Source organism: Bos javanicus, chromosome 8 (assembly GCF_032452875.1).
Source record: "Bos javanicus breed banteng chromosome 8, ARS-OSU_banteng_1.0, whole genome shotgun sequence".
Taxonomy (NCBI): Eukaryota; Metazoa; Chordata; class Mammalia; order Artiodactyla; family Bovidae; genus Bos; species Bos javanicus.
In genome coordinates this window covers 62,350,113-62,377,875 of record NC_083875.1, presented here as the reverse complement: position 1 = coordinate 62,377,875, position 27,763 = coordinate 62,350,113, and the positions used below count along the sequence as shown (strand labels likewise).

At 41.5% G+C, this 27,763-nt stretch overlaps 2 protein-coding genes across 3 annotated transcripts; one reads left to right on the top strand and one right to left on the bottom strand.

Annotated features, from left to right (window-relative positions):
- Nucleotides 1-299: 299 nt before the first annotated feature.
- On the bottom strand, nucleotides 300-20,026 carry LOC133252785 (uncharacterized). Its single transcript, XM_061425715.1, has 5 exons — nucleotides 19,666-20,026; nucleotides 8,558-8,740; nucleotides 5,820-5,919; nucleotides 3,943-4,073; nucleotides 300-1,667 (listed from the first exon to the last, which is right to left on the bottom strand). The coding sequence occupies exons 1-5, from the start codon at nucleotides 19,702-19,704 to the stop codon at nucleotides 1,374-1,376; spliced, it is 747 nt and encodes a 248-aa protein (XP_061281699.1). The 5' UTR covers nucleotides 19,705-20,026; the 3' UTR covers nucleotides 300-1,373.
- A 965-nt stretch (nucleotides 20,027-20,991) lies between these two features.
- Nucleotides 20,992-26,384, top strand: EXOSC3 (exosome component 3). 2 transcript variants are annotated; one of them, XM_061425705.1, is made up of 4 exons: nucleotides 20,992-22,045; nucleotides 22,771-22,920; nucleotides 24,686-24,837; nucleotides 25,931-26,384. In XM_061425705.1, the coding sequence occupies exons 1-4, from the start codon at nucleotides 21,722-21,724 to the stop codon at nucleotides 26,130-26,132; spliced, it is 828 nt and encodes a 275-aa protein (XP_061281689.1). In that variant the 5' UTR covers nucleotides 20,992-21,721; the 3' UTR covers nucleotides 26,133-26,384. The 2 variants fall into 2 exon arrangements, with proteins under 2 accessions (XP_061281689.1, XP_061281688.1); XM_061425704.1 differs by having other exon boundaries at nucleotides 20,992-22,135.
- Nucleotides 26,385-27,763: the final 1,379 nt, after the last annotated feature.

The following is a 27,763-nucleotide window of genomic DNA, read 5'->3' as shown; positions in this document are numbered from 1 at the left end:
CACTTTCCAGGCCTTGAGCAAGAACTGAGTTACAGAAAGCTGTGATTTGGTGATGGTTTAGGATAGTCTGAAAGATGCCAGGAGGAAAGGAATGATATTTAGACAGGGCTGAACATTCAGCAGGTCCTCCCACCAGCAAAGTTAGTAGTTACTCAATAAGCTGACTGAAACATGGGCAAGAAGCAAGTGTCTGGTGTTCAGAGAAGATCAAGGGAGGCATTCTTCTGGAGATATTCCTTGTGTAAGGGTTAGAGGTCTGTTTTATGATTAACAAATAATGTCCCTTAGTGACCCACAACTTCTGACTGCAACAAATATTTATTAAAGGTCCTCTGCTTGATTCCAAGTTATGGCCAATGGCTAAAATTTCTTTGGTCTACAAAACTTTGACCATGATATTCACCAACATTATTAACTTTCTCAGTAAGTAAAATAAAACTCAACTTTCTTTCCTTTGTCTGCCTCCTTCCCTCAAAACTCAATGTTAAAAGGTTACATATTACAAAGTATTTAAGATATAATTCCAACAGAGCTCTGCAACAAGAGTTGTGCTGTCTCAAGATAATCAGGTTTCACAGTTCAGGCAATTCAAAATTAACTCACTATTGCTCCCAAACTGATTAAGAACTGTTCACTGGCAACTTCGAGAATCTAAAGAAATCCAATGGAAACAAAAGCATTTTGTAGGTTTGCATGTACGTGTAAAAGTTAGATAGCGAAAATGATTTCTGAAAAGTTAAGATACCCACAAATCTAAAGTAGTGGTTGTGGTAACCATTTAGCAATATTAGGTTTGGGGTTTTTTTCTTACACTTCTACTTAAAATGTTTCACCATTATTTTAAAACCTCTCAGTCAAAAAAATAAAAATCACTAGAGGTTACCAGAGAAGGCATTAAAGACAGAACAACTCTATGCATGCTTCTATTTACCTGCCTTTCAGAGCCCTTAAATACCACTGTGTTAACAAGAAATCTATTTCAAACTGCAGTCTATAGACTAATTTCTATGCAATGCTATTTTTTAAAAAACTAAAATATGTTCAACTTCAACTGCTGAAATTCACAGATATCAATTCAATAGAAATGCCTGAAGCATCTTCTGAAATCCTTTGCCCCAATACTCTTTTCTAATCCCGATGTGCCTTTCCAATCACAACAAAAGTAAAAAAAAAAAAAAAAAAAGCAAGCAAAAGCACATGTGATATCCATCACATGTCCTTTTAGCATCAATCTCATTAAGGAGGCAGAGAACAAATTTGTTTACTTTCTTCCCTATCCGTTGACTAAACATTTTTTTAAAAATTATTTCCCAACTGGTGTCTTATAATGAAATGTGCTAGAAATGTAAACACTGGCCTTTCTGTTCAGGCTTTTATATTTCAGGAGCAGCAGGTTCACTCCTGATGTCTTTGACATCATTGGTTCTGCCCATCAAATAGAATTCTTTGTTGGGAACAAGATTGACAAAATGAGCAAGGCGGTTGGACATGGCATAAAAAGCTGAAATTGCAGCTATATCCCAGGCATCTTCCTGGTTGAAGCCATGCACCTCGAGCTTTTTGAAATGGTCATCTGTTATGTCATCAGCTTGGGAAATAGCAAGTGCAAATTCCAGCATTGCCTTTTCCCGGGCAGGGAGGTCAGACTTTCTCCAGTTGATACAGACCTGTAAGAAAACACACAGAGGCAGAATCTCTGTCCATCACAACATAGCCAATAAAACACATGGCCTAACAAAAGAAGCATTAATGAAAAAAACCTAAGTCAAAGTAAAGAGGTGAAGTGAGGCCAAAATAAACTTTACAGACAGGAAGTATCTTGGTCAAGTTCAATATAATGCAAACCTGGAACTCTAGCTCTGCCAGGAAATCTTTGCTCACTCCAACTGCAAGTACTTTTTTCTCCCCTAAACACCCATAGCATCAAAAACCTCGGAACCAAGATTCAGAGACTCCTAATACATAAGGGCCTGCAAATATCAACCTTTTTGTATGAGAAAAGTGAAGCTCAGATAATTATCCCTTTATCCCCACTTAAGTATCAGCTATTAATTTGCAAAATTAATAGCTGATACTTAAGCAATGACTATGTGCTAAGAATGTGCTCAATGCTTCATATTCATTATCTCATTTAATTCTTATAAAAATCCTAGGAAGTAATGTTTTTTATTAGTCACTCCCAATTTTACTGGCAAAGAAACTGAAGCTCAAAGAGTTCACACACTTTCCCAAGGTCACACAGCTAGAGTGGCAGAGCTGGGATATGAATCCAAGTATATTTGATTCCAGTGACTATACTGATAATCATTACCCTTACTAAAGCAAAATACTGGAAACCATTAATGACCTGGGGTTTCCCTGGTGGCTCAGACAGTAAAGAATCTGCCTGCAATGCAGGAGACCTGAGTTTCAATCCCTGGGTCAGGAGAAGAGAATGGCAGCCCACTCCAGTTTTCTTGCCTGGAAAATTCCATGAACAGAGGAGTCTGGTGAGCTACAGCCCATGGGATCACAAAGAGTCGGACACAACTGAGTGACTAACACACACACACACATACACACACAAACTACCTAAAAATCGGAAGAACAGTTGAGCAAATGGTGTGATAGTACATCCTATGATCATTAGGGAGACTATGTTTGAGACTGGTCCTGGATGAGCACAGTTCTGGTGAATAAGCAGGTGGCTCTGAGAAGGGCAAAGGTGATGATATACCTGTCTTGTTTAGCTTTTGGCTGGCAACAGAGGCCCTTGGAACAATTTTCAAGGTCTCCACTCAGGTGGGGTCAGGAAGGAAGGTTGGAGGATTAGAAAAGACTGATGACTCTCCCTCAGGAATAAATGCATAGAACAGAAACATCTGTTTCTGAAGAAACATCTGGCTCAGAAGATCAGGAATTTCACTGTAGGGATGAGCAGGGTTTTGTAAGCTTGGTGACAAACCCATGTTTACTGTGTCTTTATCCTCGGTTCATTTCTCTGGGAAGAATTAGCACGACCTCTGACATTCAAACAGCCTGACTCTGGATGAAACAAGAGTAAGCTGCTGGCTGGGGGGTTGAGACCCATTTTACAACCAGTCTTGGTGGGAAAGAGCAAGTAGGGGCAGTTCCAGAATGGGACACTGACAAGCCCAAGCTTGGGGCCAGCTGTACGAAGTAAAAGAAATCTTAAATCACCAGTCCAGGTTCAATGCATGAGACAGGGTGTTCAGGGCCAGTGTACCAGGATGATCTTGAAGGATGGGATGGAGAGGGAGATGGGAGGGGGGGTTCAGGATGGGGAACACATGTACACCCATGGCTGATTCATGTCAATGTATGGCAAAAACCACTACAATACTGTAAAGTAATTAGCCTCCAATTAAAATAAATTAATTAAAAAAAAAACTGTTTAGAGCCCATTAGGAATAACTAGTGGATAGACTAAACTCACAAGGGCTTCCCTGGTGGCTCAGACAGTAAATAATCTGCCTGTAATGCAGGAGATGCAGGTTCAATCCCTGGTCGCGAAGATCCCCTGGAGGAGGGCATGGCATCCCATTCCAGTAGTCTTGCCTGGAGAATTCCGTGGACTGAGGAGCGTGCTGGGCTACAGTCCACAGAGTCACAAAAAGTCAGACATGACTGAAGCAACTGGACATGCACGCATAGACTAAATTCATACTGGAAAATGCATACTATACAATGTAGCAGAGAGAGTGTAAACTTTGAAAGTGGACTCTGCCATTCTAGTTGTGCACCCCACATTAATTCCAGGTCTGAACCTCAAAGGTAAAAGGGTTATAATAAGGTTCAACTTAGGGAGTTGTGTGCATTTAAGAGAATGTCAGGTCTGGCACAAGGCTAGAGCTTAGCTATCCCTTCGTCCCAAACATCACGTGCACACAGAAGCAGGTGGGCACAGGAATGGGAAACTGTCATGGGGAGGTGGGCACTCACCTGGTCAGAGAGCACTGGGTTCTTCGAAAAGACCCTGTACAGGGCACTGTGGACAACCACGCTATATGAGCACCTGTTGGCCAGGCTGGTCACCAAAATGATGAGTTCCTTGTCAGCTCTGCTGAGCTGGCCTGGGGAGGGAGAAGACAGAAGAGCTGCCGTAAGCCTGGAGAGCAGCTCAGAGGAACCTAAACAGGCTCAGCCATATTTTAGCAAGTTGCCCACCTATCTGCTCACTTATTCATTCCCAGTCCTGTGCTATGAGCTAACCTTTTTTATTTTCTTCACAATACTTAACACTTTCTGAAGTCAACTTGTTCTTTTAAGTTGTTCACTGTTTTCTCCTCTCTGGAATATACTTGAAAATCTATGCATTTTTCTGATTCGTTCACCACTGTATACCCAGAGGAATGCCTAACAGATAATAGTTGCTCAGAAAATACGTGAATGAATTACTAATTCAAGAAGTATTTTCTTAAAAAAAAAAAAAAGTATTTTCTGAGGCCCATCAGGTACTAGACACTTTTTGAAAAGGAGGTTAAAAAAAAAAAAAAAAGACATTTTCCAACCTCAGGGGCCATGCTACCTCTAGGTAGAGAAAGGCAGAGAAGGGGAGAGTCCACTTTGGTACCTGGTACCATCTGGGAACTTTAGATAATCTTCACAACAGCTCTGTAGAGGAGGTATTAATACCATTTTACTAGTTAGAAAACCAAAGCACTGAGACATTTAAGTACTCTGTTGAAGCTCACATCATGATTTATGGCAGAATCAGATCTGAACACAGGACCTATCTCTTCCCTCTAGGATGGAGAGGCTGAGGCAGTTGTGGAAGATACAGCAGACAGCACTCTGCATGCCACTGGAAAAGGACAAATGAGGGAGGCTGTGGGAGGTCAGAGGAGAAAGAGTCCCTCATAAGTGAAGGCAGATGAGATGGACTTTGATGGAAAGTTCAGATTCACAAAGCATGGATAGGAGACAAGGCAGCCCAGAGGCAGAGTAAAGTGTGATCCAAGTTAAAAAGGAGAGATATCATGAGACTGGAGTGCTTTGGAGAGTAAAGCATAATTCACAGTTCACTTTGACTTGAATGGACAGAACATGAAGAGAGGCTGAAGGAAATGAGGCTGGGAGGCAGGCTGGTGTCAAGCCATAGAGAGTCATGGTGACAGGCTGCCTCCCATCTCTGCTGCTCACTCTTCCTTTAATAATAAAATCCCTTAGTTTTATCTGGGCACATGGCCAGAGAGCCTCCCTTGCAGCTAGATGTGAGGCAAGTCTAGCCAATGGGAGGTAAATGGAACTGATGGGTGTGGCTTCCATGTCATGACCATAAAGGAAGGGATATGTGTCTACACATACCCTTCTTTCTTTTTCTGCAGGTAGTAGTGGTAAATCCACATAAGCATGTAAGCAAGGGCAATTCCAGATAGCAAACAACACTACACTGCCCCTCAGAAGCTCATGTGAGACTACAGGAGAGACAGAGAGAAAAATACCTTGTTTAAATCAATGTGTCTTTGGTCTGAGCAACAGCAGCCTAACCTGAATCCTAAGCAAGAAATCCATGATTACTGGTCTAAAGTCCTTGAACTTTATCCAGGGTGTTGTAGGGAGCCAGAGAGGGCCTTTGAGCACAAAGAAAGTCGAGCCAGAGTTATTATCTAACTTATTTCCGTTCTATACCTATAACCATCTAGTAACATTCAGACCTCAGTGTCAGAATCCAGACAATGTCTCTGCCAGCTCCAGTCCTTCTGAGCTTCTCCCTAGCTCCAGAGTAATCTGGGACTATGTGGGAATGAACTCTAGCAAGCAGGCACCTGGATCTTATCTAAAAATGACTTAGCACTTCCCCCGTGCCCCCCACTTACCTGTTTTCTTGTTACAGATCACATTGTAATAAGCAAAGAAGGCTCTGAATTCCAATGGCCGGTGAGACAACACTTTAAATACATTTGGTAAAAATCCTGTCTGCAGGGAAGGAGAGAAACAGGGAAATGTAAAATGACAACTAAGAACAGGATTGGCAAATAGTAACTGGTAGTTCCCATACTGTCTGCTGAATGCCAGATGCAGTCTTAAGAAGGCCACAGCCTTGTGTCAAAGCACAACCCACACATCCTTTCACGTTTTAGGGGATTATAAGGGTTACTTCTAAAGGCATATGTAATTTCTTTTTAGTAAGGCATTTTATAAAATTTAGAGAGTTGTATGTAAACTAAATGATATTTCTTAGAATTTAGGCTATACTTATTACCTCCCTTTTCACAGAGGGGCTGATGGTGCTCATTTATTTCTAAGAATTAAATCAGTAACAAGCCTTGATATTAGTAAAGTTCTGTAAAGTTCTTTCATACATCCAATCTCATTTTTTCTTCTCTACAACTCTCTAAGGTAGGTAAGGCAAGGATCATTATCCCAGTTTACAGATAAGGAAACTAAGGCCCAGAGAGGTTGACTGACTTGCACAAGCCAAACCAAATCTAAGAGGCATGTTTGCGATTTTGACATTGGGTTTTCTTTTCTTTTTTAAAAAAAGATATTTATTTACTTATTTATTTGGTTGCTCTGGGTCTTTGTGGCACATGAAATCTCTGATCTTGGCTGTGGCTCAATGGCTTAGTTGCAGCACACAGGATCTTTAGTTGTGGCACGTGAACTCTTAGTTGTAGCATGTGGGCTCTAGTTCCCTGACCAGGGATGGAACCCAGGCCCTGTGCGTTGGGAGTACAGTCTTAGCCACTGGACCACCAGGGAAGTCCCTCAGTATGTTTTCCAATGGGGTGCTATGGCAGAAAACTATTGACTGCTTCCCAGTAGCCATTTCTTTCCTCTTCCCTTGACAGTGGATACTGGACATTGTTCAGATATCAGATTGCCATGGGCTCCAGGGAAGGTTAAACCCTTCCCCAACCTCACTGGGTGAATCCTGATTGATCTAAACCAATTATAGTGATTCTATTCTACTTGTCAGTGATTGGCCTAGGAATGGGCATGTGACACCATTATGCCAAATGAGAAATGAAGGGAAATCAGCTGGGAGACTTCTCTCCCCAAAAGGAATATGAGAAAAGGGTGTGACCTCCACATCCATTCTAGGAGCTATGCAAGGACGTAATGTTTGCTGCTGTTATACCCAGGAACCAGGAGGTCACAAGTCTGAGCACACAGTTCTCATATCAAGGAAGTCAGAGCTAAAAGAGGCAAAGAACTTGATCCTTGATATCACTGAGCAACTGGATTAACAATCCAGAAATCACCCTGTGTCTGGACCTACTGTTAATACAAGACACTGAATTGTCCTTGCTGTTATATCAACTGAATTGGATTTTCTGTTATCTATAGCTGAAAGCACTCTAACTGATAATAGAAGCTAAAGTTCATTACTGATCTAGAAGACATGGTAAAAGAACCATTTATGTCTGCTGAGGCAGGAGCTAGGGAACAGGTGATGATGTGAGGAGGTACAGACAGGTACTGAGAGAGAGGCTGGGGGCTCCAAACCTTTCCCGCCAGAGCAGCTGGGTTTCTATATACTTATAAATGGATTTACATACAAGATTCTGTCTGGAAAAAAAATCCACAAAGTTTCAGCACCAAGTTTCAAAAACAAAGTTTAGAGTAAATGTCTGCATTCAGACAAGGGTTTTATAATTTGACAATATAAACCATCAACTTTAAAGAGTACCCTTGGACTTCCCTGGTGGTCCAGTGGTTAAGAATCTGTCTGCCAATGCAGGGGACACAGGTTCGATCCCTGGTCATAAAAGATCCCACAGGCCTCAGGGCAACTAAGCCTGTGTACAACTACTGAAGCCTGCACACCTAGAGCCCCTGTTCCACAACAAGAGAAGCCACTGCAATGAGAAGGCTGCATACTTAGCTCCTGCTCACCCCAACTAGAGAAAGTCCACATGCAGCAACACAAAACCCAGCACAGCCAAAAGCAAATAAATAACAAATTTTAAATAATAAAAAGTATCCTCAAGAAATAATTCTGGGATGTTCAAAAAGATATCTGTATAAACATGTTACAAGTCACAAATATCCAAGATTGGGAGATTGCTGAAATAAATAAAACATCTCTATTATACAGTGCTATATCATGCAGCCATTAAACATGATGTTTTAACCCAGTAAAGTGTTCATGTTAACATGATCTCATTAAAAGAGTTACATGTATATTTATTTTAAAAAAATAGGGAAGAAGTGCTACAAGTGACTGACTTTGGTGGAATTTTTATTTTTGAAATTTTTGCTTATTTTTCTAATTTTTCAATACATAATTGCAGGAAGGATCAAGGTACCTCTCACATTTACTGAAGTATCTGGCACGTATCTCATGGTTCTATCTCCACACGATATTATGGCGCTAAAGGGAGCTACAGGTCACAGTGGGCAGAGAACTGAGTGACAGAGTTCCAGAACTTAAAATGGTGTGCCTAAGACAAGAGGAAAAAGTGCATGTTCTTCTGACTGGGAACCCCAAAGGAAGGGCTCGTGCACAGTGGGAACTTGGGCAGACCTCGGCAACCAGTTCCAGGGATTACACTCCAGCAAACAAAGGTCTGCACTGGCTGTGGCTCTCTGCATGAGGCAAGTGTCTCACCTTCTTTTCTATCTCCTCCATGAGCTCTAAAATGTCAAAAGGCAGGTCCTTTTTGTAGGGAATGGGGTAACGGCTGATGGGTTTGGACTTCTCTTCCTGCTGCTGAGACTCATAAAGGCGCAAGTTCAGGGTCACCAGAGGCAACTTCTTCCAAAATTTATTGGTCACAAGGCGAAGAAGAGACTGAAAGGAAACAAAGACAAGATTGGAATGGGCTACTAAAGGAATGGCTTGGATAGCTTGTTTGTATATCTGGACTTAAAGAAAAAATGGTACCTCCGGGGTCAATTCCCATTAACTACAACCAATTCTTGAGCAATCATGAAATGGATTCTGAGCTCAACAAGAAATAATGCTGTAATCCATTGATAATGTCTGACATGAGAAGAGGATATTGAGGGCATGATAGTCCAAATAACATATCTACAATGCTTGCCTTAAAGCCCAGCTCAGATACCACCTAATAACAATAAAACCTCCTGGGGTTCTTCAACACCATGAAGACTTTCTGAAGCCTTTTAAGGCTACCAAATGATGGCCAGGATTTATATATATCATCTGCTGCCAATAGCAATGACAATAACTGTCATATAATGAGCACCTAGTATGTGTCAGGTTTTCTGCATACACTCCCCCAAACTCCCAGCAATCCTGTACTTTACAGATATGAAATCTAAGGATCAGATGGATTACGTCACACAGAGATAAAATTCAGGTCTATCTGACTCCAAAGTCTTCATTATTCTCACTTTACAATCCTGTCTCTTAAAAAAGAATCTAACTAAAAAATATAGAAAACTAAAAACTTTACATTTATTCTAAATGAAAACTGAGAAAAAGCAACATAAACCTAAAAGGGCAACCTCTTTATTTTTTTTACATTAAAAAAATTATAGTTGATTTACAATGTTGGGATAATTACAGCTGAACAGCAAAGTGATTCAGTAATACACACATACATGTATACATACATATATATATATATGTACACACTTTTTAATATTCTTTTCCATTATGGTATATGATAACATACTGAATATAGTTCCCTGTACTATACAGTAGGACCTTGTTGTTTATCCTTTCTATATATAAAAGTTTGCATCTACTAACTGCAGCTTCCCACTGCATCCCTCCCTCAACCCCCTTCCCCATGGCACCCACCAGTCTGTTCTCATGTCCATGATTCTGTTTCTAGATGGGTTCATTTGTGTCATATTTTAGATTCCCATATAAGTGATATCATACGGTATTTGTCTTCTCTTTCTGACTTTCTTCACTTAGAATGATAATCTCTAGTTGCTGCCAATGGCATTATTCTTTATAACAACTGAGTAGTATTCCATTGTATATATGTACATCTTCTTTATCCATTCACCTCTCAATGGACATTCCCACATCTTGGCTACTGTGAAGAGTGCTACTATAAACATAAGGATGCATGTATTTTTTTGAATTACACTTTTATCTGGATATCCCAGATAATCCCAGGAGTGGGATTGCTCAAACATATGGTAATTCTATATTTAGTTTTCTAAGGATCTCCATACTATTTTCCACAGTGACTGCCCCAACTTACATTCCCACCAACAGTGTAGGAGGGTTCCCTTTTCTCCTCATCCTCTCTAGCATTTGCTATTTGTAGACTTTTTAATGATGGCCAATCTGACTGGTGTGAGATGGTACCTCACTAGAGTTTTGATTTGCATTTCTCTAATAATTAGAGATTTTGAGCATCTTCTCATATGCCTATTGACCATCTGTATGTCTTCTTTGGAGAAATGTCTATTTAGCTCTTCTGTTAATGGGCAGCCTCTTCATGCATTTTACCATACAAGGTTCTAAAATGGGTGCAAGAAAACAAGATTATGCTTTCCTAGAAAACTCAGTCTGGTCAGTAATCCAACTGTGAAAGATAGTATAATATAGGGCTGTCTGAAGCCTAACTGCCTGGGTCCAAATCTTGACTCTGCTACTTATGTGCTATGTAACCAGAGGCACACTACTTCTCTGTCCCTCCATTTCTTCATCTATAAAGTATGAATTATAATAATACCAACTCATAGAGCTGTTATGAGGATTTAATGAGTTAATACACACAAAGCTCTTAAAACAGAGCCTTGCACTTAGTAAATATTGTGTATTAAATAAAGTGTTACAGGTTTAAAATAAAGGTGTGATTAAAGTATATTGGGTACATTATGGATCTATCAATTGACATTTGCCTATATATTCAGTATGAGACCCACAGAAAAGATCTGGACAGCTCCCTTCACAGAACCCACCTGCCAATACAGGAGACTTAAGGTCTGATCCCTAGGTCAGGAAGATTCCCTGGAAAAGAAAATGGCAACCCACTCCAGTATTCTTGCCTGGAGAATCCCATAGACAGAGGAGCCTGGCACGCTACAGTCCATGGTGTTGCACAGAGTCAGACACAACGGAAGCAACTTAGCAACTTCACATCCTCTGGGGACCCCTGATGGGTTCTATCTACTGTATGTAGCAGCCTACCTGCCTGCCTTTCACATCTGACACCTCACCTATGTGCCAGCATATACATCCTACTAAAGGGGAAGGCCTAGGCTGTGAAACTCTGTAGCTTTTCTACCTTAGTTTTCCCTACCCATTAGCTAGGGTGGAGCAAGTATCTGAGTATCCAGGCCACAGACTGGCCACTGCTCCATGAGGCTACTAGGACAAAAAGCTCTGCCCACATAGATTCATACTCTTTGGGATCTGAACTGGGAAATCAGGAGTGAGCTAGCTGGCAATGAGAGCCAGAGCTGAAAAGTCATGAGGTAAAGCCAGGCCACTGAGGTCATGCTGGTCAGTTATGCACCAAAGGAGCAAGAGAAAAATCAGGAGTAAACGGCAGCTATGAGAGGGAGAAAAGACTCAGGATAGAGGGTCAGGAAGAACACTGGTGGTAGGAGGAGATGCAGACAGACAAAAAGAGGTAGGACTGAGAGCAACTGAGACTTGTTCATGACACAGTTCCCAGGGTCTGGCTGCAGAGGTCCTCTGAGGTACCCAATGACCTCTCTGTTTCAGTTCACACGTAACACGATGCCTACTTTTACAATACTTGAGACAGGACTTATGCATTGCCAAGAAAAATCAGAATGACAAGAAAGAGAAAGCAAACATGTCTTCTCAATCGATGAACCTTCTCTAACCCAAAGAAAACAAGGGAATCAGAAGTAAAGAGCTCCTATCACATAAGCTTATTTCAAAAATAAACAAAAAGTAAACACTCATAAAATGCTTAATACATGCCTAATATTCTGGCTGCTTTATCTATATATTATTTCAAGATATGTCGGCACTGTTCTTGTTCTCATTTTAGAAATGAGAAAACATTTCTCATTCTCTGTGCCATCTCAAAATAGGCACAGGAAGGATAAGTCACAAGAGCCTACAAGTCACAGAGCAGGATTCAACCCCAGGCAGCCTACCTCCCATGTCCACGCTTATAATCTTCGTGCTGTGTTGTATATACAAGCTCATTGCCAAGGACAACTACTACTTTTTTTTTTTAGTCCCTAAATCCAAACTAATCTATAAATGTCAGGTCTTGTCCTCCTATTCCCTTGAATGAATGAATGTGAATGTGCAGTCACTCAGTAGTGTTCGACTCTTTGTGACCCCATGGACTGTAAGGGACCTATTCCCTTAAACACTTTCAAAATTTTCATTCTGAACCTTGGATAACCAGAATACTATTTTAAAAGAACAACTTCCATTAGTACTTCACCAGGCTTATTGGCAGGAGCTTTACAGGTATTGTCCTCTGAACTTTAAATGTCACCACTGTATATTCCTCCACTGGGGCACACCAGACCTCAGCTACCATGAATGAGTTCAGGATCAGCACTGTCACAACTTTTTCAAGAGAAGCTGGAAGTTGAAGTTCAAAATAAGACCTGCTGTCTGCTTGATGATGCAGCAAGAAATAGGACACAGGACTATGCACCTAGCATACCTAGCACAGCAAGGAAGCACCTCCTGTGATTGCGGGTAAAATCAGAAAACACAGCCACCTCCATCTTCCAGTTTCTCAGGGCACTAAGCCCCAGATGCTGGACTTTTCACCTGGAACAGTCACCTCTGAACTGTGCACACTTCTCTGTGGAAGTGGGGAGGGGGCAGCTATGTCCTTGATTCTGTGATTCTATGTCCTTGACTCTTTGCCCTGCTTGTTTGCCAGCTTGATACTACACTGAAATAAAAACAACGTAAAGGTGATATTATTCTTTCCAATCTTTGAACTCATACTGGGTGTTCTGGATTGGCTCATCAGAAATTTTCAAGTAAAATTGCCTGATTATTAACTGTTGACTCAATTGTTTTTCCCATGAGTACAGATGTGGCAGGACTGGTGGCCACTGGGGTTCTATTTTGGCTACATGGAAGTTCACTATAGTAGTCTGCCAACTTTTATGTTTGGAATCTTCCATAATAAAACAAATTTAAAACGATAATTATTTTTTAAAAACCTGTAGGACAAACACATATTTTTTAAAAGTCTGTAAAACGTTAGCTTACATTTTCTAATGTAAAAAGCCAACTGATGAAACCATCTGAGGTATGTACACAGGCACAGTACTTGACATTAGATGAGTGTAAAATGACAGCTGTTATTGGTGAACTATAGGTTAAAACTTTAATTCTGTAAAAATATCAGATACTTCATGATTCTAAAATATAGAGACTGGGTTCCATTTTGTTGTTGCTGGTCAGTCGCTAAGTTGTTTCTTGACTTTTTGTGACCCCATGGACTGCAGCACGCCAGGCTCCCCGTCCTTCGCTATCTCCTGGATTTTGCTCAAATTCACATCCATTGAGTTGACGATGCTAACCATTTCATCCTCTGCCACAGCCTTATTCTTCTGCCTTCAACCTTTCCCAGCATCAGGATTCCACTACCAGTGTAGTTCAGTTCAGTTCACTCAGTCGTGTCTGACTCTTTGCAACCCCATGGACAGCAGCATGCCAGGCCTCCCTGTCCATCACCAACTCCCAGAGCCTACTCAAACTCATGTCCATTGCATCAGTGATGCCATCCAGCCATCTCATCCTCTGTTGTCCCCTTCTCCTCCTGCCTTCAATCTTTCCCAGCATCAGGGTCTTTTCCAGTGAGTTGGTTCTTTACATCAGGTGGCCAAAGTATTGGAGTTTCAGCTTCAGCATCAGTCCTTACAATGAATATTCAGGACTGATATCCTTTAGGATGGACTGATTTGATCTCTCTGCAGTCCAAATACTCTCAAGAGTCTTTTCCAAAACACAGTTCAAAACCATCAATTCTTCAGCACTCAGCTTTCTTTACAGTCCAACTCTCACATCCATACATGACTACTGGAAAAACCATAGCTTTGACTAGACAGACCTTTGCTGGTAAAGTAATGTCTCTGCTTTTTAATATGCTATCTAGGTTGGTCATAGCTTTTCTTCCAAGGAGCAAGCATCTTTTCATTTCATGGCTGCAGTCACCATCTGCAGTGATTTTGGAGCCCCCGAAAATTAAGTCTCTCACTGTTTCCATTGTTTCCCCATCTATTTGCCATGAAGTGATGGGACCAGATGCCATGATCTTAGTTTTCTGAATGTTGAGTTTTAAGCCAACTTTTTCACTCTCCTCTTTCACTTTCATCAAGAGGTTCTTTAGTTCTTCTTTGCTTTCTGCCATAAGGGTGGTGTCCTCTGCATATCTGAGGTTATTGATATTTCTCCCGGCAATCTTGATTCCAGCTTGTGCTTCATCCACCCTGGCATTTCACATGATGTACTCTGCATGTAAGTTAAATAAGCAGGGTGACAATATACAGCCTTGACATACTCCTTTCCCGATTTTGAACCAGTACAGCACAATCCAAAAAGAAAAAATCGGTACACTGGATACCATCAAAATTTAAAACATGCTTCAAAAGACACCATTACAAAGATGAAAAGACAATCCACAGACCAGTAAAAAATATTTGCAAATTATATACTTGATAAGGGATCTGTACCCAAAATATATTTTTAAATATTTTATAATTCAATAAGAAAGCAAATAACACATTTTAATAGTGGGTAAAAGATGTGAATAGACATTTCACCAGATTAGTCATACAAATGGTCATTTAGTACATGAAAAGGTGCTCAACATTATTACTTATTTGGAAAATTAAAAATAAAACCACAATGAATTAGTACTTCATACCCACTTTAATAAAAAAGACAATAACAAGTATTAGTGAGGATGTGGAGAAACTAGGACCTTTATATACTGGTGGGAGAAATGTAAAATGCTACAGCATCATTAGAAAAGTTTGGCAGTTTCTTAAAAAGTTAAACATAAGTTTATCACAAGCCCAGCAATTCCTATCATAAGTACTCTATCCTAGAGAAATGAACTTATACATCTACAAAGACTTGTATGCAAATGCTAACAGTATTATTCATTAGAGTCAAAAAGTGAAAACAACCCCAATGGCCTTCAACTTGTAAACAGATAAACAAAATGTAGTGTATCCATGAAATACTGGGTTGGCAAAGAAGTTTATTTGGATTTTTCCATAAGATATTACAGAAAAACCTGAACAATCTTTTTGACAAACCCAGTAGAATACTATTCAGAAATAAAAAGCAATGAACTACTAATACATTCTACAAATACAGATGAACCTAAATAACATCATGCTAAGTGAAAAAAACCCAGACACAAAGAAACTACATGCTGTATGATTCCATCTATGTAAAGTGTCCAGAAAAGGCTAGAGAGACAGAAAGTGGGTTAGTGGCTGTGTGGAACTGGGGTAGGACAGATGTTGATCACAAATGGACATGAGGGATCTTTTTAGGGTGACTGAAGAGAAGGCAATGGCACCCCACTCCAGTACTCTTGCCTGGAAAATCCCATGGATGGAGGAGCCTGGTAGGCTGCAGTCCATGGGGTCGCTGAGAGTCGGACATGACTGAGCGACTTCACTTTCACTTTTCATTTTCATGCATTAGAGAAGGAAATGGCAACCCACTCCAGTGTTCTTGCCTGGAGACTCCCAGGGACGGGGGAGCCTGGTGGGCTGCTGTCTATGGGGTCACACAGAATCGGACACAACTGAAGTGACTTAGCAGCATCAGAGGTGATCTAAACCTGGATTTTGGTGATGGTTGCACTACTAATACATTTACTAAAACTAACTTAATTGTATATTTGAAGTGCATGAAATTTATAGTCTGTATAGCAGTTTTAAAATCCTGCATGTATGGGGGGTATAAAATATCATGTTTAGTTTTAGAGTGAGATTTGGAAAAGGTTTTGCCAGAATGGAAGAAGAGCAAACTTCTGTACCCTGCCATAGTTTTGTTTTTGCCATAGTTGTTTTAAGACTCCGATAACGAAGTAATGCCTGGAGTCTGACCTAAGTGTACAGAAGAAGAGGTGGTTGCCTCTTGGGATAGGGACTAGAGGAACTTTTCTCATCTTCCCATACTGAAACTCTTTAACTCCCCTTCCCCCTACCCCTGGCAACCACCACTGTTTTCTTCCTTTGAAAACCATTTAGACTTTTAAAACTCATCACCTACATTATTTAAAGGAAAATTAGAAGTGAGACACACATTTTCAAGGGTGGGAACCATGTTTTTCCTCAAATATATTGTTTTTAGCCTAGAGCAAAAGTAAACTAAGTAGTTCCTGCAGGCATATGTGACATAAAATATTAATTAAGCTAGAGAATTATCCGACAAGAGTAAGGCAATGGGGCTCTTTCTGGTATAAAACTCCTTCACAGGTATAGAAACTCCTTCATGTGACGACTTTAATATACCAGTTTCTGCATCCCAGGGGTGTGCATAAATTTGGTAGTTTCAGTAGAGACAGATGCAGCATCTTTCTTTTGCCTGTAGATATCCAGTTGTTCCAACACTACTTGGGACAATAGTACTGGAAGATTTTTCTTCCCCCAAAGAATCGTCTTGGCACCCTTGTCAAAAACCAATTGACCACAATTGTGAGGGTTTACTTCTGTATTCTCAATTGTATTCTGCTGATCTACATCTATGCTTATGCCTCTGGCTATCTTAATTACTGTAAGCTTTGTAGTAAATCTTGAAAACAGAAGTATAAATCCTCCAAATTCATTCTTTTTCAGTTTTTTGGGGGGAGGGTGTGGTGCTTCTCTAGGTCCCTTGCATTTCTATCTAAGTTTGAGGATCCATTTATCAAATTTTGCAATGAAGACAGTAGAGATTTTGACAGGGACTGCTTTAAATCTGTTTATCACTAATTCATCTGATCCATGAACATGAGGGTACCTTTCCATTTATTTAGATCTTTAATTTCTTTCAACAGTGTTTTGTAGTTCCCAAGGTTTTAAGGTTATTTCTTTCATTAAATTTATTCCCAAATGTTTAATTCTCTTTCCTATTGTAAAACAGATTCCTTAGAATTTTATATATACCAGATTATAGCACCTGCAAGTTTTACTTCTTTCTTTCCAATCTAGATACCTTTAATTTTTCTTGCCAAACTGCCCAGGATAGAATCTTGAATACAACGTTGAATAGAAGTGAAGAGAGCAGACTTCCTGGTCTTGTTCTTGACCCTTGTTCTTGAAAGAAAGCTTTCATTCTTTCACCATTAATTATGATGTTAGCTGTGGGTTTTTCCATAAATGTTCTTTATTAGGTTTAAATGGTTCCTTTCTAATTCCAGTTTATTGTTTTTTATCATAACAGGATGTTGGACTTTTCCATATGCTTTTCATCCATGTACTGAGATGATAATGTGGATTTTATTTTATTGATATGGTGTATTATATTGATTGATTTCAGATGTTAAAAGAGCAGGTATTCCTGGGATAAATACCATTTAGTCATGGTATGTAACCTTTTTTGTAGGTTACTGTATTCAGTTTGCTAGTATTTTTGTGTTTATATTGATAAGGAATACTGATCTATGATTTTCTTTTCTTGTGATACCTTTCACTTTGATATTAGGGTAATATTGGCTTCATAAAATGAATTAGGCTATGTTTCCTCCTCTTCTACTTTTGGGGTAGAGTTTGTATTAATGGCTATTAATTCTTTAAATATTTGGCAGAACTCATCAGTGAAGCCATCTGGGCCCAGGCAGACTCTATCTTACTGCTATTACTGATGAATTTATTCATCTTAAAACCTCTCATGAGACTCCAGGCCAGTTATCAATGTATTGCCACTCAGCTCTAAAATCACCCTTCACTGCCTGCTCTGAGAAAATGGATCTGGGCCTTTAAAACATTTTTCCTTTGCTATCTATCATGAAGACAACCTTTGTAGGCAGAATACCCTGCAGAAGCACTGCAGAAGGAATGAGATTTGGTTGGTAGTTCCACTGTGCTCTCTGGCATATTCCTGCAGTACCACAGCTTCTGCAGCATCAGCTCCTGTTTGGTTTGGTGGGTGCAATCACCCAGCAGTCAGCAGTTTCCCCTAGCATGCAATTAGGCAGTTTTATAACAGATGCTTCCAAGAAACACCTCCCCAGGAGTAGCTTTCCCTCGCATCCTAGAAATGCCAGCAAGTTCTGAAGGGTTGATTTCCAGCAAGTTCCACTGGCACAGATTTATTTCTTTATTGGCTGTGGTGGGTCTTCATTGCTGCATGTGAGCTTTCTCTAGTCGTGGAGAGTTCAGGCTTCTGATTGTGGTGGCTTCTCTTGTGGAGTATGGGCTCCACATGGCATGTGGGCTCTGTAGTTGCAGCTCATGGGGCTCTAGAGCACTGGCTCAGCAGTTGTGGTGCATGGGCTTAGTTGCTCCGCAGCATGTGGGACATTCCAGGACCAGGGATTTAACTAGGTGTCCCTTGCATTGCAAGGTGGATTCTTAATCACTGAATCACCAGGGAAGTCTGGCACAGATTTCTAATGACTTCCTGCCATTTAACAAGCCATAACAATGTCCTATACAACAAGGTCTCAATCAGGCCAGGCCAGTGAAGAGAGTTTGCTTAGGTGAGCTAAGTACTAGGAGTAATGGCTGTTCCTTATACCTGCTATTCTTAAACCCTTTAAAGCTCTCTTTAGTTTTCACAAGCCATGATCATTTGTGATTAAAAATGTTTATACCAAACAGATTCTCACTTGTGTAGTGATAATTGTGAGCATTTCATTTAAATTCTTCACTTGAATAAAAATATTAACACTTCCATGGATTCTTTTCCTATTAATTTTTGTATATAAATTAGCATGCAGTTCATTCATCATTTTTAGAAACCTGTGAACTAAACTAATTTAAAGATTCATTCAAATTCTACTTCTTTATGTACATCTATTCTGACTCCCACCTTCCTCCGACATAGAGGTAATCATTTCATCTTTTGTACTCTCGGGGCTGACACACAAATCAGGTTGTTATAGTCAGTTTACACTTGGTATTTCCGTGTGGTGACAGTCATCTCCCCCAGGGCAGGGACCAGATTCAGCTGGTTTCCGGGCTCACTGCCCAGCTCAATTCCTGGTCCAGAGCACAAGCTCAACTAGTCTTGACTGAAAGTGCCAAAAACGCCCAACTTCACCAGTCAACAAAGAAAAGCAACCATGAGATAGCACTTTTCCAGCTTCTCAAGTAGCAAAAATTTCTAAACAGGAAGTTCTGGGAAAGAGTTCAGAAGGCCACGGTCTGGACCAACTTTTCCGAAGGGCAATGTGGTTATTTTCTCGAAGGAAACGCTAAGGAATGCGGGGGTATGTCCCAAAGGCAATCGAGGGCGGTACCACTCCTGCTGCACAGGCTCCAGGCCCGCAAGTCCGGCAAACAAGCAGCCGGCCTAATTCACCCTGGTAAATAAGCCCGGAAGACCCCAAGGGCGCGCCATCGACCGCACGGGCCCCCGCCTCCTCTTCATTCCCCAATGGCAGCGGCCACTTTCATACCCAAAAAAGGCCGCATGCGCCATTCTAAAAGCGAACTTCTCAACGAGCCCCCACACCACCCGCGCCCCCTTAGTCCGGGTGCGCAGCTCTGAGCCGGGCTCCGCACACTTGGCTGCGGTCTCGGTTTCCACCCTCTCACGCGGGTGGACCTCAGCACCCCTGGGCCTGCCAGCCGCGCCGGCCACGGCCACGTGCGCTTACTCACCGCCGGCTGCACGACGCCGAGACGGCAGAGAACCGACATGGCGGCACGCGGCGCACGGACCAGGATGCGTCTAGCGTGCTCCGCCCTCTGGGCGTGTCGCGCAGGGCACCGCCCTCCAGGGGCCTTCGACCCGCCCTCCAAACCTGAGCTTCCGGTCTCAGGTGACTGTTCTTTTCCACACCTATGCTTGCCACTGTGGACTTGGCAATGTACCAGACCAACACCCACGTGCGGACACACCTGCCCGAACTGCCCTTGGTAGACCTCCTCAGCCAGATTTGGGCCACGTTTCTGACAGAGGCTCCTCTATTGACGTGAAGGTGCGTGAGAGACAATCCAAGGATCATTTCCTGACCTCTCTGTCTGGCCTCTCTCTCTCTCTGTCAATGACCTGAGGTCATTGAGTACCGTACAGCATGGCCTTACGCCAGCTGCGATAGAGGTAGTCTTGGTCACTGAACACCTGCTCCATGCAGGCCCTCTGGAACTGGGTTGGAGTGGGGAGGAGAGAAAAACTTATTTACGCCATCCCTTCTGCAAAGGTAGCCAAACAAGAACAGCTCTTGAAATAATCTGTCGCAAAACCAGTTACATTTCAGTTGGCCTCTATTATTGTATTTGGGGCTTCCCTTGTGGCTCAGCTGGTAAAGAATTCACCTGCAATGCAGGAGATCTGGGTTCGATCCCTGGGTCGGGAAGATCTGCTGGAGATGGGAAAGATTACCCACTCAAGTATTCTGGCCTGGAGAATTCTATGGACTGTATAGTCCGTGGGGCCCAAAGAGTCTGATACGACTGAGCGACTTTCACTTTCACTTCATTGTATTTAGTTGATTCACCACCGTCTTATAAAATTGTGAAGATGTTAGAGATGGTCTAAAATCCTAAAAATCTAAAGACTCAGGTTGGAAGCAGATACCTCAAAGAGTTGAGCAGTAGAAATAGAAGACAGCTAAAAGCCATTGGTCAGGGCCACGCCCTCCCAAGTCCCCAGGAGTTCCGACTCCTACTGGATAATCTGACCAATGCTAATTGAAGGTACCAGTTGACAGAGAAAACTGATTTCAAGTGAGAGCCTTGGAAGTCAGAAGGGCAGACCCCATGTGCTATTGATTTGCAATTCAGCTGCTCTTCATCTGGACAACTAAAGCGTGCTCCAAGGAAAACAGTAGCAAAGATTTAACTGCAGTTACTGATTTTCCCAGGCCGTGGAGGGGAAACTCAGTTATACGGAAATATGCATGTGATATGTAAATATTTTCAGGGGGAGGGGGAAGGAAACGCACACCAAAATGTCAACATTCATTTTCATTCATTCATTCACCAGGTATTATTTATTTCGTGCCAGGACCTGCGCTAGAAAAAAAAAAGGGAGAACTAGCTGACAGCCTGGCAGAAAGACAAACAGGGAGCAAAACTAATGCTTTTCATTTTCTTTCTATTCTTCTCTGGTCTTCCACAACGTCAATAGATAAAAGTTTCCTATGAAAAAGAAAATACTGACCAGTATTCTTGCCTGGAAAAGTCCATGGACAGAGGAGCCTGGCAGGCTGCAGTCCATGGGGTTACATGACTGAGCATGTGTGCATGAGGGTGGAGGGTCACGGGTTGGTAGCAATAAACTGGTAGAACTAAAAAAAAAAGAAAAGAAAAAATACTGAATACTCTATCTGGTAAAAGATTAGTGGTCCCTCTGAAGGTAGAGTCAGAAGAGAGAGCCAACTCCCGAAGGCCTGCTCAGTTCCCAAGGTTTCCACGAAACGAAAGGTGGCGAGGTCTCATATCCCACTGTGCATCTCAGACGCCGGGATAGGAGGCTCCGCGACTGACTCAAGCTACGCGTTTCTCCTGCGGACCTGCGAACAGACTGCTGGATGCACGGCCAGCTAATGACACAATCATAGCCATCATGAAGGAACCCGCCGACCCAGCGCGATCGGACTTTGGAAAACAGGTTCAAGTCCCACAAGTCTGTGCTGCCGGAAACGTAAAGTCTTGAGAGGGCTGGCGATTGGTCGCGGAGCCGGAAGCCGGAAGCTGTATAGTGACGCCCGTGATGGCCGAAGCAGCGGGTGTTCCAGCGGAGTCCCTGGCTGGCTGCAGGGCGCGGGCAGCGCGGACGGTGCTAGATCAAGTGGTGCTGCCGGGCGAGGAGCTGCTACTGCCAGATCAGGAGGACGGAGACGGCCCAGGAGGTGCAGGGGAGCGACCGCTGCGCCTAAACGCCGCAGCGCGCTCCCGGGGACGCGTGGTGTGCGGCCCAGGCTTGCGGCGCTGCGGCGACCGACTGCTGGTCACCAAGTGCGGCCGGCTCCGTCACAAGGAACCCGGCAGTGGCAGCGGCGGTGGCGTTTACTGGGTGGACTCGCAGCAGAAACGGGTAAGCTGGGACTCCGGAGGGGTTGTCCGGCCGGGAGAAGGCCGAGGATACTCTTCGGAAGCACGGAAGGGGCCCTGGAGCCTTCCTCTGGTAAGGCTAGCCAAGAGCCACTAGAGTCTTGTGCTTACTTCTACAATTCCTTTAGAGGGGCCGTGAACAGCTGGAACGTGGCCCTAGATGGGCGACCAGTAAAGAAACGAGCCTGGGAATATAAGGGCGCATAAGGGGATAAAGACTGTGAGACGTGGTCATTGTCTTCAAAACCCCATAGGTCAGGGAGCAACAGACTTGCCTTTCGGGGTTCCAAAGAATCAAGTTCAATGAGTGGATGTCACAGGGAGTTCAGTTTCTCTTAGAATAAGTAAGAAATTTCACATAGGAAGAAACTAACAACAGAATGGCCTTGCTTGGTTGAGGACCCCTGTATCACTGGACTCTCGCAAACAAAAGCTAGGGAGTTTCTGATAAGAATTCAGAAGAAATAAGATGATACAGACTTAAATGAACACTGTTAGAAGCTGGAAATCTGAGAGTTTTATCATGTGATTGGTTTTCTTTTAGGGAGAGTGACATGATTAGGTTTGTTGTAAGGTTTGTATTGATTTGTAAACATGGGTTTTAAAATATTTTCTAAATATTTAACTGATAAACATAACCGCTGAGGACTTGTTGAAGATGTCTTAAAAATGATTGTCATTTATGGTTGTTCTCTCTTTTTTTTGTAGTATGTCCCGGTGAAAGGAGACCATGTGATTGGCATAGTGACAGCTAAGTCTGGAGACATATTCAAAGTTGATGTTGGAGGGAGTGAGCCAGCTTCCCTGTCTTACTTGGCATTTGAAGGTGCAACTAAAAGAAACAGACCTAATGTGCAGGTAACAACAGGACCTTTGGTTTCAAAAGTAGCAAATATCCATTTCCTAAACAGTCATATATCCAGAAGGCTACCGGAACTGTCTGACTTTCCTAGTGCTATTGGATGATCTTAGAGCATCTTTGTAATCACTCCAGGCTTCAAGAGTTCTTTCAGATGCTCCACCTCTGGGACCAAAGCCACATACTTAGTTTACATTTGCTATGTTGGGGGATGTTTTCATCTCTGCTGAATTGAAAGGTTGTATCTGTTGTTTGTTACATCCATATACACTGGACAAAGAAGTAAGCCAGAGGCTTAGGGAGGAAGGAAGGAACAGTGGTGGAAATTGCCACATCACTCATCCGTCTTTCCTGGATGTGGGTCCTGGGACTTGTATCTCACCGTTTCAGTTACATCACTGTTTCCCAACAATCCCATTTTGCAGCTGACAAGAGAAGCAGTCTTGCTACTTCAAGTTTCAACTTGGGCTTTTCAGGTAGCATGGCCACACTCTTCCTGTCCATCCAAGCCAGAAATTTGGAGGTTTCTTTGCCTTTTCTCACTCATCCCTCGTGTCAAGTCTCTCTGATTTGCCACATGTCCACCCCTTTATGTCCACTTTGCAAGTTCAGGCCTTGGCTGTCTCTTGACTGGACTTAAGTCAGTGACCTCCTTAGTAACATCCTACCTGTACACTTCTGCCCCTTCATCCAGGCTTTTAAGAGCTGACAGCCTCTCATACCCCTTTCTGCAAAAGAAAAAGTTCTTCAAAGCCTACATATTTCCAGAGGTCTTCCCTCATCCATAATTATATCTCCATGTGGCCCTGCCTGAATTACACCGAACTATTTAAGAGCACCACTCAATTCATAATCTCCTGCTCCTGTAATGCTGTTCCCTCTGTCTGGACTGCTTTATCCTCTTCTCAACCTGTGGAACACATTCTGGTCTTTCAAGACCCAGGCTGAGCACCACTACCCCTCTGTAAAAACATCCCTAATTCTCAGTCATTTTTCTTACTTACTGGATTCAGCTGTGAATGAAGTTTGTTTACATATATATCCCCACTGCCCTCTGAAACTAAATGCTTCTAAAAGGCAGAGCATGTTCTCTCTAGTTCCTTGAGTAACCAGCAGTTGTTGGTACTTAATGAAACAAGTACCATAGTTTTTCTTCATTTCCATAGTTTTTGTCATTTTGAAGTTTAACTCTTGAGGCTTTTAAAGTAATTATTGTATGGAGAACAGTCAATGAATTGCCAGTGTTCTGTTTGCTTTGAACAATTTGCATGCCAGGGTTGTTGCTTGTGTAGTTCCCTAAAGCAGTGCTGTGCAATAAAACTCTGTGGTGATGCTAGTGTTTTACATATACACTGAGTATTATGGGAGCCACTAAGTCACACATGGCTATTGAGCATTTGAAATGTGGCTAATGCAACTGAAAAACTGCATTTTAAGTACATCGTTTTAATTAAATGTAAGTTTAAATAATTACATGTGAGTAGTGGCTACTGTAGTTGACAGTGTAACCCCAGTGGGCACTCTGGCTTTGCTGAGGCTCCCAGTCTGGGGATTTTCTGGGAAGGGAAGGGTGAGGGTACATGCTTTAATTTGCCTTCTTTTAGGACACAACTCCAGCAGGACTGTGAGAATCCTGGAGTGTAGTCTGTTATTTAACCACAGAATTGCAGATGACTGGCATTGACGCCTATTGAAAACAGCCAATAGCAGCACCTGTAGCATAGTTTGCTGAGAAGAAATGATGTTTTTTAATTATCATTGTAGGTCGGAGATCTCATCTATGGCCAATTTGTGGTTGCTAATAAAGACATGGAACCAGAGATGGTCTGTATTGACAGCTGTGGACGAGCCAATGGAATGGGTGTGATTGGACAGGATGGTCTGCTTTTTAAAGTCACTTTGGGCTTAATTAGAAAGTAAGTCTGATGCTTTCCAGCTTGCCTGTTGTCTTTTATATTATACCTTCTTAGAAAGCTGACTAATCTTTGGCTATAACAATGGCTGTTATCTCTTCAAAGTTAAAAATCAGTATCCATTTTAGCACAGTTGTAAACTCTTGCATTTGCATTTAGCCCCATCCTCTCAATGTGAATAGATAAAATTCAGACATATTTGTCATTATAGTTTCTGTATTGATATGGAATCTGGACTTCTCTGCTGGTAGGCCAGTTGTTCCTTATATATACTCAGACCAAATGTGAAAACTGGCGTTCCCCCTTCTAAGTTACTTGAATACAGATGCAATTTATTATCTGTATTTTATTAATACAAAATCATATTTCTCTTATAATGGGAGCCAAATTAAGCTAGAGTGATGTGACCCTCAGACTTATGCAGACATTTACAAAAGGCTCCTGCTTTACTGTTCTTTTAATAGTTCCCAGAGGCAGATTCTCTTTGTTAGGTTTAGATCTTCACCTACCCAAAGCTATGCCCTGTTAAAGGGCTTTACTCCTAAAGCTGAGGTTCGCAGCTATCTTCCATATCTCTCTTTGCTATTTATTTTGCAGATTTGCAGAATTAGTTCAGGACATTTAAAGAAGCATGTTATTAACCAAGCAACATTTTGTGGTTTGAAAGAGTCAACACTCTCCTCCAAGTATTGAATTTAATACCTAAGAATAATTTACATGGTCAGGAAAACAAGGTTAAAGTGTTCTTTTAGCACCAGAGACAATAAAAAAGCTACAGTTCTTAAGTCTAGAATTAAGGTGCTCTGACAATGTGAAGGAAGAACTTTATATGTTTTTTTGTGAAGTTGGTGGCATAGGGAGATTGGTTTCTTTAGAGGATAGCCCACCATTGTGACCTCTGGTATACCTGTAAGTTATAAAGCTTCTTGGAAGAAAAAGGGGAGTAGATGTTTTCATGTGCCTTGTTGTTTTGCAGTGATGTTGGTGGAGCTCTGAGTGACTGGGGAGAACTGCCCAGAAAAGGAGTCCCCTGAAGTAAAGTCAAGGCACACCCTGTCACTTAATAAAGTTTTGTTTTCTTTCCCTTCCTCACCAGGCTGTTAGCTCCAGACTGCGAAATCCTACAAGAAGTGGGAAAACTCTACCCCCTGGAGATAGTATTTGGAATGAATGGAAGAATATGGGTTAAGGCAAAAACCATTCAGCAGACTCTGATTTTGGCAAACATTTTAGAAGCTTGTGAACACATGACAGCAGATCAAAGAAAACAAATCTTCTCCAGATTGGCAGAGAGCTGAAGACCTACGTGGGCTTTTTTATGGGTCAGCTGAACCAAGAGACTGGGTTTCCTGGGGAAAAGGTTTCTCAGGTGAATTCCACATTAAATCTTCAGGAGACAAGATGTGAATGTACATATTGTCTATTATAGTGCTAAATAAAATATTTTTATAAAAAAGTTACTGGTTGCCACCCAGATTCTTATGGGTGAGAAAAATCATGAAGCCATGATGTAGTTTTTTGTTTTTTACAATAAAGTTTACTAACAGTTACTGTTACGGTTTATTTGATGTTAACTATTACTTTGCTAGAGTGTAGCTTCTGTAAGTGGAAGTGAGCATTAAGATAAAACTATTTTCTGATAGTAAAATATGTTCACCAAAGAAAATGCAGAATACATAAAAAAATATAAAGCAAACAAAAACCACCTGTAATCCCACTATTTAGTGGGTGAGTATGTAGCAGCTAACAATTATTGGTTCCAAGTATTTTGCATGGATTAATTCACTTAGTAACTGCAAAGACATTTAACTTTCTAGTTGAAGAAACTGAGGCATGGATTAACTTGGCCTACATTCTCAACTACTGTATGTGAATGTATGGTTTTCAAATTGGAACTACAGGATTATACTCTATATACCACTCCATTGTATACTTTGTCCACATTAAACAACATGTAATATATTTTGTGACTGCTATTAAAAATTCAATAGTTGTATAATATTTCATTTTCATGTTATAGGATATTTTAGATATGTGTAGTTTTTTATTGTTCTATAGATAACACTATAATGAAGGTCTCTGATTCCAAGTCTAGCCAGATCTTACTTTGTTAAAATCATTTCTGGGAAGCCAAACAAAAAACTACTTGTGGGTTTTGAAAAAAAAACGAGGTTTGTGAGGGAGTCAGAGAGGAAATTTGCATTTTAAGCAAAGCCTTTAAAGGTGAAAATGAAGCCTGACAGATGATCCAGGTCAGTGGTTCTGTTAAGAGACCTAGTTACAGACCCCTGAAGCCTATCCATAGGTTCTTTCCGATGACAGATTATAGAACACATTCAGTAAGTTGATAAAGACCAAGGATTATAGAACACATTCAGTAAGCTGATAAAGACCAAGGATTATAGAACACATTCAGTAAGCTGATAAAGACCAAGGAGCATTATGTATTCCTAAACATGTTTCCTGAAGACTGGGCCATTTGTAAGTAGTAAAAAGACACTGATAAAATATATCAAGTGATCACAGCTCTTGAGGAACTTAAATTGTGAAGGAGAGGGGACAGAGCAGAAAAGTAACCTTTTGATTCTTCTAAGATATAGAATACATTTTCTGAACTTGCTAGCAGCTAAATTAACAAGTTTACTAACCCAAACTAGCTAGAGTAACTGAAGCAACTCTACCTGACTACGACATGAAAAAAACGGATCACTGAGATTTAGGTTACCTAACATACTTGTGACAGATGCAATGTATTTTCTGTCTCTTCAAGTTAGACTTACAATACTGTGTGCTTTTCAATTTGACCTGTTAATCACAAGTATATATGAAGAATCTAGTTGGTACAAAGCTCATAAGGATACAAAGATACTGCCACAAATTGTTACAAGGCTACTATTAGGAAGAAAGAAACACTGCCCATCCTCAGAAT